The sequence below is a fragment of the Mustela lutreola genome, chromosome 11, assembly GCF_030435805.1.
Source record: "Mustela lutreola isolate mMusLut2 chromosome 11, mMusLut2.pri, whole genome shotgun sequence".
In the NCBI taxonomy this organism is placed as follows: domain Eukaryota; kingdom Metazoa; phylum Chordata; class Mammalia; order Carnivora; family Mustelidae; genus Mustela; species Mustela lutreola.
This window is the reverse complement of record NC_081300.1, coordinates 64,440,754-64,452,440: the sequence shown is the minus strand read 5'-3', so window position 1 is coordinate 64,452,440 and position 11,687 is coordinate 64,440,754. Positions and strand designations below refer to the sequence as shown.

General features: G+C 51.3%; 1 protein-coding gene across 1 annotated transcript; it reads right to left on the bottom strand.

Annotated features, from left to right (window-relative positions):
- Window positions 1-2,607: 2,607 nt before the first annotated feature.
- Window positions 2,608-10,215, bottom strand: LOC131811485 (immunoglobulin lambda-like polypeptide 5). The gene is made up of 3 exons (XM_059140095.1): window positions 9,633-10,215; window positions 4,193-4,311; window positions 2,608-3,062 (listed from the first exon to the last, which is right to left on the bottom strand). Exons 1-3 carry the CDS (start codon window positions 9,830-9,832, stop codon window positions 2,746-2,748), a joined length of 636 nt encoding a protein of 211 aa, XP_058996078.1. The 5' UTR covers window positions 9,833-10,215; the 3' UTR covers window positions 2,608-2,745.
- Between the last annotated feature and the right edge of the window lie 1,472 nt (window positions 10,216-11,687).

The following is an 11,687-nucleotide window of genomic DNA, read 5'->3' as shown; positions in this document are numbered from 1 at the left end:
TGGGGGGAGGAGGGCATAAGGGGACAAGGGCCAGGAGCAGAGGGGGCCCAGGTCAGAGTAGGGTTTCCAGGCTGAGGAAAGAGAGGACACCAGGGTGTGGAGGGTCCCCACAAGGTCAGGGAGGAAGAGCTTATCTGGAGGTCACAGCCATGGCCTCTCCGACCAGAGAGATAGCTGGGAATGGGCACGGTTCTGTGCTGGAGGAGGAATGGTGGAAGGAGAGGACAGAGAGACAGAGGTTCTGGTGACCAGACTCCTCCTATCCCGAGAGACGCCCCAAGGAGAGTGTGGGCTGCTCCTCTTGGGCTACTTTCCTACCTTGATCTCATGCACGTCACCCTGAGAATCCTGGAGAGGCTGCTAATCAAGTATGAGACCCAAAGGAATTAGCAGAAAGAGTGGACATGCTCCATGGGAGCATTCCAATGCCTCAGTCGGGGAAGCCCTGGCACCCTCTCTTTAGTCTCTGTCCTTCTGCAGGTTCAGCTGTCCTTATCCCAACCCTGAGGCATCCCAGCCCTGAGCTGTCCTTTTCCTGGTTTGCATCAGCCTTAAGACCTTAGAGCTCCTTGAGAAATCCGTCTGTCCTCCAGCATTGGTCTGCCTGAGATCTCCCCCAGGTAACTCTCCCTAGTATCTTCCTGCAGGGATTCTGTCTGTCCAGCTTGGTCCTTCTGTCTTTAACATGGTGTCTGTCTTTCAGGCTCTCCTCCCTTCCCAGCCAGTGAGATCCCAGGATTCCAGGGAGGAGCTTAGCCATTAGCCCAGAGACTGCTTGGGGTAGGACATGGTCCACACAAGAATGGTAAACATAGGGAAGGAGCAGAGGGTGGGCTGTCCTGTCCTGCTGGTCTGTCTTCTATATTCTTTTGGCTATTCTGGGTAAGATTGAAACTACCCCATAAGGAAAACTGAAGATTCCTTCTATCCCAGAGGCCAGCAGGGGTGGTCAACTGGAGAAGCAGATCTGAGTCCCAGCGACGAGGGCAGGAAGGGGTCACGGGAACTGGCCCATCCTGTCCCCACCAGGTGCTGCAGAGCGGGAATAGGCTATAGGTGGTGAGATGGCCAGACAAAAAGTGAACTTTCCAGAATGCCAGAGCATTCAGATCCCAGTCCTAGACTGAATGGAAAGGAGAGAAATTCAAGTCCAAATTTCACTTTGGTTCTCAAAGAGAGAGACAGCACAGTCACCTGGGTCCCTCCACTGAACACATCACATGGTGACATAGCCCGGAGCACAAACCCTCTGTCGCCCGCACACAGCCGCCCCGCCAAACCCAGGCCCACCTGCAGATGCTAGGGAAGCTCAAGATCCAGCCTCCTCCTTGTGGGGGCTGGTCTGGGTCATGGGAGCTTGAGAGGGGGCTCTCTCCCCACTCGCATCTTCAGGTCCTTGGTGGGGAGGGTGAGCTTCCCCCCATCCCAAGCCATGGAGGGGCAGTGGGGAGTGTCTGAGTGACATACCCCATCCTAGGTAGCTTCCTGGAAGGAGCTCTGTGTGTGGCTCAGCTTGCTTGGGGAATGCTACCCGGCAGAACCGACAGACCTGTTTCCAACACAGACATGATGGGGCCTGTGACCTTGGCTGAGCGGAGGCCCATGGAGGCTTCTGGATGCCACCACACATCCTAGACACGTGCCCAATCTGGCCATGTGTGCAATAGCAGACATGCGTGTGTACTAGCATGTGCATGTGACCTGACCGTGCATGTGCACGTGTCCAGTCTGTGGGACACGGAGCCGGGACCCAAGCTCCTGAGCTAGCTCCTAGCACAGCAGTCTTCCTGGTTCTCAGAGCCCATTGCCAACTCCTAATGTGAGCTGGCTCATGGCTCACAGTTGTCCAGCACATACTCCAGAATGTAAGCTTGTCATTGAACTCCTGGCCCCAGTGACTACCCATGGACATTTTGGTTTAGTGCTTGTGGTGGGGTCAGTGGTGGATTGGACTCTAAAGGGTCCCTGCTTCCCAGGAACCCTGAATACACGCTGGAACCCGATGACACATGTGGGAGGAGGAGCAGTCCTCAGTGGCAGTGTGGGATTGAGTGACTAGGGTCCAGGGACTGAGGGTCCAGTACTGAGTGCGACAGAGACGTCTGTGGGAGGAGCACAGGACAGTGTTCCTGGGGAGGCAGGAGCAGGGGGTAACTTAAGGAAGGGTGAATGCTCTAGGCTGACAATAGGGAATATCTATACAGAGTAGATAACCAGCCAAAACATGGCAATGAGGGGGGGGCATAAAGAAAGGAGAGTGGACATCTCAGAAAGAGCTAGTCCCTGATGGTGAGGCCCTAGATCGAGGGTGGAGCTCACACGTTATCCAGGAGTCCACAGGGAACCAGAAGCGATGGGCTTCTGGTACTGGTGGTGACCGATGTGGTCCATGCAAGAAAAGTAAGCATGGAGACATGGTGGAGGAAGGCCTATCTGGGTTCTGCTGTCGGTATCTCCTGTTCTGGAATATTCTCTGGCAATTCTGGGTGAGAGTGAAACTTGCCCTTCCAGAAACCTGACAATGCCTCTTGACTCCTTTCCCAACAGGATGAAATGTTCACATTTGAGTACACAATGTGTTTGAAACGCAATGAGCTGAGAACACGATTTCTGATTGAATAAAGAGCATTTTATTGAGTGTTGACTAGATACAGGGAGAAGGGCTGGGATGACCCTGGTGAGGGTAGATCGTCCTGGAGGTCTTGTTGCTCCAGGCCCCGCTGGGTGGGGGAGGGTGTCGGGGACCTAAGAGCACTGTGAGGGGACCACCTTCTTCTCCACGGTTTTGCCCTCGTGCGTGACCAGGCAGCTGAAGCTGCTGTGAGATTGCCACTTGTCAGGCGACAGGCTCAGGTAGCTGCTGGCCGCGTACTTGTTGTTGCTCTGTTTGGAGGGCTTAGTGGTCTCCACGCCTTGGGTGACGGGGCTGCCATCTGCCTTCCAGGCCACTGTCATGCTGCTAGGGTAGAAGTCACTGATGAGGCATACCAGGGTGGCCTTGTTGGCCATGATCTCAGAGAATGTCAGGAAGAGCGTGACCGAGGGTGTAGACTTGGGCTGACCTATGTGGACAGAAGGGAGAGTGAAAGATGCAGGCAGAGTCAAAGTGTTGGGCCGCCCTTCCCTTACCTACAGCCTCTGTGACTGTTCCCATGGTGTCCATGCTTGTTTACCAGGAGACCCTCCTTTCAACTCCAGCCCTGGACAGCAAGCAGCCCCCGAGGCTCCCAGCAGCTCTGCCATGTCACCTCTCCCAGATGCGTGAGAAGTGATTCTGTGGCCTCAGTTTCTTCCTCAGGCCAGCATCTGGCCCACTTCATTCTTCCAGATCCAGGTACTTGCCCTGTGAACTGGAGTCCCCTATCCAGCCTGCCAGGACAGCTCTGACAGTGTGTGGGGAGGTCCCAAGCCTGCGCCCAGTGGGGCATGGAGACCCCGTCACTCTCAGGAAAGGCTCTGTCCCTGCCTTCCAGCAGGAGGCCAGCCCTTGGACAGGTGAGACACCTGGGGGTTATGGGGCTCCAGGAACTGGTAAGGCTCTGCCCCATGGGACCTGCTCCTTTCTGACCAATGTCTTAGGATGGCTGTATTTCTGGTCACCCTTGGCCTGCATCACTCTTGTCTCTGTGCCTGTGTCCTCGTGCCCTAGCAGAGGTTCTCAGCACTTCAGCCTAGAGCAAACCAGTCTGTTCTGTCCCCCTCCCATGGGCTTTCCCTCAGACTTCCCCTCTGTGTCCCCAGAGGCTGGGTTCACAAGCCCCAGCCATGTCCCCAGCCTCCTGTGTGGCCCTCCTAGCCTGGATGTTATTAAGCCCTTGGCCAAGACCTGAAGGGACTCTATGTAAGGCTGCCCCAGGACCCCTAGTCAGAACCTGCCTCAGACCCCACACAGCTGTCTGCCCTGGAAGAAGGGAAGGAACATCCATTTTTGGATACCCCCCCCAACCCCGGCATAGGCCCCTGCAATCTGAACACATTCAACTGTCAGATTCTAAAGATAAATGTTTGTACCATTGGGTCCTTCCTGTTGGTTCCCTCAGGCCAATCCACTTCCCCCAGATCCCACAGATCTGCTAGGGGCTCTGTCTTTAAGGTTGGGAGAGTGGACAGGAAGCAGCCCCCAAAGAAAACTAACTTTCCCAGGACAACAGAGGGGTGTGACAGGTTGAGAAATGTGGTGAGAGCCACTTACCTAGGACGGTGAGCTGGGTTCCGTCACTGAAAACATACCAGGGTGACTGATTTTCAGGCCAAAATCCACCAGGCCAGCACCTGGGGCCTGCCCCGTGGGGCCCGGGCCAGAATAGGAACCTGTGATGGGCATAAAGCTGTAGTAGTGGGGCTGGGAAGTCAGCCTCCTAGAGGCTGTGACACACCTGGATGACCCCATAGCCCAGAGGTGTCCCCATACCCAACCCACTGATTGAGGTAGACGCTGCCCATGTCTTGTATATTTCTCCCCTTTCCAAGGCTGTCCTGGTCATCTCCTAATCCTCAGGGCTGATGGTGACACTGCATGGAGTAGGTGTTCAGTAAAGCGCTGAGCCTCACATAGAGCTTCCAAGGGTTCCTCTCAAAATACAATTTCCCATGGTCCAGCCAGGTGGCTTCCTCTCTGGGCCTACTGGTTGGTCTGGGACTGGGACATTCCTGACTCATAATTCTCCCATGTGAAGACCCCCCACTTTTTCTCTACACATCAAGGCACAATGCAGTCCCACTTCTTTGATGAAGTTTTTTCTCTGATCTCTCAGACCGCTGTTTTTCTGTCCACCTATCCATGTGTTCATCCATCTATCATCCTTCCAACCAACCATCCACTTACCATCTATCCATCCAACAGTAGCTCCAGGCACTGTTTCATATCCTGAGACATGGAGGGCCTCCCTGGCTTTCATCTTCATCTCTCCCTGAAAATTCTCAGGTCAAGGCCAACAAGGCCCTCTTCCTGGTATTTTCCCAATTCCTGCTGTACATTATGTCTTTACAGGATGCAACATAGAGTCAGCCTCTCTTTTCAGTGACCCTCTTCCTGTTGGTACCTGAGACCTCCCATTCTCCTCCCCTAACCTCCCTTTCACTCCTGCCCATGCATGGCAGCTGACTCCCTGACCAGCACCCTGGATCCTCCTTCTTTGCCATCTTCCTACATTGTGGATTCCCACTACTGCCCATTGGGTGAGGCTCGAGTCTATTTCAGCTCCAAACCCTCTCCTTGACTCTTCCTAAATTGCTACTGACCATCTCCAGCTGTATGTTCAACAGGAATCTCAAATTTACCATACCCAAATGAGACTGACCACTGTTCCCCCAACCCAGCTCTTTTTCTGTCTTCATCTTGTCACATGTGACTATGAGTGCTCTCACTGCTCAACCCTCAGGCCAGATCTGTAGCTTCAATGCAATCCTAATCAAATTCCCAGCAAATTAGTTTGTTGATATTGGCAAACTGATTCTAAAGTTTCTATAGAGGGACAAAGGACTCAGATAGCTAACACAATTTTGAAAGGAAAGAGCAAAGTCGGAGAAATGACAGTATAAGACTTTGAGACTTACTATAAATCTACAACAATCAAGAAAGTGTGGTATTGACATAAATACAAACCAATGGAATAAACAGAACAGAGAGCCCAGAAATAAACTCTTATGCATAAAATCAAATGATGATTTTTTTTTTTAAGATTTTATTTATTTATTTGACAGAGAGAAATCACAAGTAGATGGAGAGGCAGGCAGAGAGAGAGAGGGAAGCAGGCTCCCCGCTGAGCAGAGAGCCCGATGCGGGACTCGATCCCAGGACTCTGAAATCATGACCCGAGCCGAAGGCAGCAGCCCAACCCACTGAGCCACCCAGGCGCCCCTCAAATGATGATTTTTGACAAGGGTGCCAAGACCATTCAATGGGGGAAGGACAGTCTTTTCAACAAATGGTACTGGGAAACATAGATATTCACATGCAGAAGAATTAAGTTGGACTCTTACTTAACATCATAGACAAAAATGAACTCAAAATGAATGCAAGACATAAATATAAGAGCTAAAACAAAGACACTCTTAGAAGAAAATATAGGCCAAAAGTTTTACAACATTGGATTGGCAGTGATTTCTTGGATAAGACACTGAAGGCACAGGCAACAAAGGAAAACTAGACAAGTTGGACTTCATGAAAAATTCAAAGTTTTTTTTTTTTAATTTGACAGACAGAGATCACAGGTAGGCAGAGAGGCAGGCAGAGAGAGAGAGCGGGAAGCAGGCTCCCTGCTGAGCAGAGAGCCCGATGTGAGGCTCCATCCCAGGTCCCTGGGATCATGACCAGAGCCGAAGGCAGGGTAAAACCCACTGAGCCATCCAGGCACCCCAAATTTAAAAACCTTAAAAAAAAAAAAGAAGAAGAAGTAAGATTTCAAACCAATAGCTTAAGTCTACCTTAAGGAAATAGAAAAAGAAGAACAAGTTAATTCCAAAGCTAGCAGAAGGAAGGAAATAATAATGATTAGAGTAGAAATAAATGAATTAGAGAGTAAAAAAACAATAAAGAGAACCAGTATAATCAAAAGCTGCTTCTTCGAAGTTTAACAGCTTTGAGAAATGTTTACCAGACTGACAAATAGAAAACACAGAGAGAACTGGGACACCTGGGTGGCTTTGGGGGAAACCAGGTGAAGGGGACCTGGGGCCCTTGTGTTGTTTCTTACAACTATATGTGAATCTACAATGATTTAAAAATAAAAAGTTTAATTTATGAAAAGGTTATATACTGTACTATTCCATGTATATGATAGTTTGGAAAAGGCAAAACTATAGGGTCACAGAGAGATCAGTGGATGCCATGGTTGGGGCCCAGAAAGGGACTGATTACCAAAGGGAAACAAGGAAATTTTGGGGGGTGATGGAAATGTTCTCTATCTTGATTGTGGTGCTAGTTACATGACTCTATGATTTTATTAAAATTTACAGCTACTATACCAAAAAGAGGGAATTTTACTCTGTATAAATTAAAGCAAAATAAAAATAGAAATCTTTAATATGTTATTATAGCCACCAAATACATATCTCTATGTCTCTATCTCTATATATCTGTATCTCTATATATCATTTATTATTCTCTTCCATGATATGCCATAGTTAATTTTACCTTCTCTTATCGTTGGACTTTGAGGGTGTTTCTACTTTTTCCTCTGAACACACATACAATATTTAGCTCAAATTCTCATTATTTCCTCAAGATAAATTTCTAGGAGTGGAATTACTTGGTTAAAAGGAACGCAGGTTTTTATGAATTTTGACACATGGTGTCATTGTTCCAAGAATTTCGTCTCCCACTGACCATCCATGAGAATGCCCAGTCCTTCTCCGTCAACCCTCTGGCGTCATCACTTTAAATTCACTTGCCAGTTTCACAGGTGAGCTTGGTCATTGTGTGGACAGCCCTCTCTCTACAGCTCTAATCTGCCGTCAAAAAATCCGCAGCCATTTTCCCAAGACACAGATCTGACTCTGAGAGTCCCCACGAGTAAGTCCCTCAAGGATCTCAGGAAAAAGCAGCAGTGCGTGAAAGCCCCTGCAGTCTGCCACCAGTCTCCCTCTTCCCTCCCCCAGTCTCTGACGTGGCCTTCGCACCTCACTCTCCCCTCAGCCTTGGCTACTTCCTTTGCCTGGAGACATCCCATCACCAGCCAACAGCGTTTTGTCTGTGAAACCAGCTGGGTCATTTCCCTCCTCCCACCTTACTGCTCGAAAATGGTCTATCGGTCTGTCCTCAAGACGGCATGTGAGCTCCTTGTTTGGGCCCCATTCTCTCTATATCCACTGGCCCTGAGTGTCAGGAAAGTGAGTGGACGTCCTTGGGCGAGACCAAGGCCTTGCAGGCACCCCTTCTCTTGGACCATTTTGTTAAGATACAGGACACACTGGTGTGTCGCAGCGTTCCTTTAACTGGCTAGCAAAAAACCCGGGGTGGGGGCATCCTGGCTCCTCCCTTTCCTGTTACTCCCACCTCCTCAATCTCCAAGGATCCGGGCACTTTGCCAGGGAACCCGCCACACACCTATCCAAGTCTTTCTAGCCCTGGATTCCCACCCTCAATCACCCAAGTCTGGTCATGTCCTTTCCTTGCAAACATTCCCCAGGATGCCCCAGATGAAATCTGTCCTTCGAGGTGGGTCCGCCAGGTCAGGCGCTGGTCACCTGTTTGGCCTTTTCTCAGACCATCTTGGCCCCAGTACCCACTCCTTCCAGCCCTGCAGACCACTGACAGCTTTTCGGGCATTCTGTACCCATACCCCTTTGCCACTGTCCTTAGGTGTGGTTACTGTTTCACCTGCCCCTCTCCCGAGGGACCTTGAGCTGGGGCCAAACCTTCCTCCCCTGGTATCCCAGCCCCAGCACAAGGCCTGACCCTGCATGGGGCTCCATCTCTCTCTCCGTGTTTCCCTGGACCCTGCCGGACGCTGAGATACCAGTCCTTGCCCGACCCCCACAGGTGCTGACCCACCCTCCATGGCTGGCCTGCCAGTACAGAACAGACGCATCTCATCCTGTTCTAGCCCTTCACCACAACGACACCAGCATCCCTAGGGTGGGCGTCAGACTACAAGGCCCTCACCCAATTGGGACCCATTGCTTTGCAGGGTAGGCAGCTGAGGCTGCGAGGAGCAGACCTGTCAGCACCCCCAAGTTAGGAGATCGGGGTGGGAACAGCTGCAGGCCATTGGTTATGAGTGTTGGAGTCTGCACCAGCTATATGACACTGAGCAGATCCCCTCAGCTCTCTGGACCTCCATCCTCATCTGTAAAATGGGGATGACAGTGGGCTGTGCCTTGTGGGGCTGTTCAGGGACATTCTGCCCCTAAAGGGATTAGTGCCCACAGTGAAGGTGCTGTTGTGTCACCCATTATCATGAACGGACCCAGACACTTGGCACTTTGCCCAGGGACTTCCCACCCATACATGAGAGGCGGGGGCTGGGTTCAATCAGCAAGTGGGGGCTGACCGTGGCTCCCCAAAAGACCCTTGTGGGGGCCTTTCCCATGGAGGAGCTTGCACCCTGGGTGGCTCGAGTTCTTAGGGGGTGGGTTGCAGGAGGTGGCTCTGGTTGAAGATGCTTGGCAGAGGGTCCAGTGACCTGGGGACAGCAGGGAAGGCCCACTCTGAGGTAGGAAGCCTGCACCCTAGTGCTCCAGGGGGTGACCCCTGCCCAGCAGGAGAAGGGCAAGGAGGTGACTCATCAGCATAAAGGAGGTGGCCTGGGCACCCTGGCCCAGCCACAGCACCCACCACCCACATGGATATCCTGCCCCTGCCTCCTGTTTCTTCCCTACCCAGAAGACCAAGGTGAGGTGAGTGAGCCGCTAGCCTTAGGTGCAAAATTTTGGAGTGCCAGAAAGTGCAGTAAGTCAGATAAATAATATTTTAATGCAATAGTAAAAAAAAAAAAAAAGCAAACAAGTATACCCTGGACAAAATGTCAACACTTTAAATAAAGCCAGGGTCTGTCCAGGCTGCCTCTCTTCTCACTGATTTTTTTCCCTTGTCTTTCTTGTCCCCCTCATAGTGGCTCAGTGTCCCAGGCCCAGTTCTGGCAGCAAAGACGCTCTCCTCCCGCACCCCCATGACTCACTCAGTCCCTTACCTGTCCCACAGGCTCCGAGAGCTGCTTCCTGCTGGGGCTCTGGGCTCTGGGGTGCTGTTCGGTGGGGCTACTGTCTTGGGGGGCAGCCGGCCCTGGGCACCCACAGCCAAGCCCAGCAGCAGCAGGGGCCAGCATGACTTGGGGCCAGGTCTCTGCCCCCAGGGGGCCTCAGAGCCCACCTGACCTGTCCCTGGCCTCATTTGCCTTCAGGGTCAAAGGACCTGCAGCCTGGAGATCCCTGGAGGAGATACAGTGGGTACCCTGGTCTTTCTTGCTGGCAGTGGGTATCCCAGTGTTCTGTGGCCCAAGTGGCCTGGTCCTCTGCCTGAACCTTCTCTCCAAGGCCCATGGCTGTTACTCCGGGGGGCTCTCTCCCAGCGGGCCATTGGCCAACTGCCCTGCTGTGGTTGGCATCCACAGCTCAACCGTCTTCCCTCACAGCTGCAAGCCTGGTCTTCCCCTGGGGCCCCGGATGGGGTGCACCTGCTCCTGCCTTCCTTCTCAGAGGGCGACTGGTTCTGCGGAGCATCTCCCCTGGGACTGGAGAGGCCATGGAGGACCAAGGACGCCAGGGGAGTGGGAGCCGCCAGCATTCGGGGCTCGGACTGGTGCTGCTGTTCTGAGCAGCCTGGGGGCAGGGGTGGCCACAGGGGAGGAAACAGGTGTAGTTTAGCAGGAAGCCCATGTTCAAGTTCGGGAATCATGATACAATTCTAAAAACAGTGTTTAAAGCACCTTGTTCAGCACCTCATGGGAGTCATCTCTCTCTTTCTCTTTCACACACACACACACACACGCAGACTCACTCACACTCTCACAGATTTTATCCAGAGGTCAAGTCATAAGTATAGCATGGACACACTGCACGCAGTAATGGCTTCCGTGAGATCCCTTTTCCATCTCCCTGGAATGCGCACACACTGTCCGTCCGGGAACCCCTGCTTAGGTGTGGGGTGGGCAGAAGCAATGAAGAGGGACTGAGCCCCAGCATGGGGTGGCCAGAGCGGGGCTCTGCAGTGGGCGCCGCCAGGAGAGATACTCTGGTCACCAGAGGGGACCAGCCAGCCCTGCCTCCCGGAGGCCCGGATGTCCCAGGGGGACCAGAGTATCCCTCCTCGCATCACTGGGAGATCACAGCCGGAGCCGAAACCAAGAGTCAGGCACTTAACCGACTAAGCGACCAAGGCGCCCCTTAATGTACTTAAAAAAAAAAATTAAATCCAATTAATTAACATAGAAGGTATTATTGGTTTCAGAGGCAGAGGTCAGTGATTCATCAGTCTTATATAACACCCAGTGCTCCTTACATCACGTGCCCTCCTTTTTTTTTTTTAAACCACCATGGTATTTTTATTTTGTGCTATACTATTCAAATAAACTATATTCAGATATAATTTTCTATTAATTTTTACAGTTCCCAAGTTCAGCCTTGGCTTTCTCCTCCACCCTGGTACCTAGTCCTTTTTTTCATTTTAAAATTATTAAATTATTTTATTTTTTTAATAAACATATAATGTATTATTAGCCCCAGGGGTACAGGTCTGTGAATCGCCAGGTTTACACACTTCACAGCACTCACCATAGCACATACCCTCCCCAATGTCCATAACCCCACCACCCTCTCCCTACTCCCCTCCCCCCCGGCCACCCTCAGTTTGTTTTGTGACATTAAGAGTCTCTTATGGTTTGTCTCCCTCCCAATCCCATCTTGTTTCATTTATTCTTTTCCTACCCCCAAACCCCCCACGTTGCATCTCCACATCCTCGTATCAGGGAGATCATATGATAGTTGTCTTTCTCCGATTGACTTATTTCGCTAAGCATAATACCCTCTAGTTCCATCCACGTCATCACAAATGGCAAGATTTCATTTCTTTTGATGGCTGCATAGTATTCCATTGTACATATATATACCTTATCTTCTTTATCCATTCATCTGTTGATGGACATCTAGGTTCTTTCCATAGTTTGGCTATTGACATCACATGCCCTCCTTAATGTCCATCACCCAGGTACCCCCTCCCCTCCAGCAACCCTCAGTTTGTTTCCCATAAT

Bases quoted from the DNA above. Each gene is read 5' to 3' on its own strand.
- LOC131811485 (XM_059140095.1), bottom strand. From the start codon at position 9,832: ATGAGGCCAGGGACAGGTCAGGTGGGCTCTGAGGCCCCCTGGGGGCAG. The intron at 4,312-9,632 runs GTAAGGGACTGA...TGCCCATCACAG, and splicing joins TCTCGGAGCCTGTGGGACAG to GTTCCTATTCTGGCCCGGGC. The intron at 3,063-4,192 runs GTAAGTGGCTCT...CTGTCCACATAG, and splicing joins AACCCAGCTCACCGTCCTAG to GTCAGCCCAAGTCTACACCC.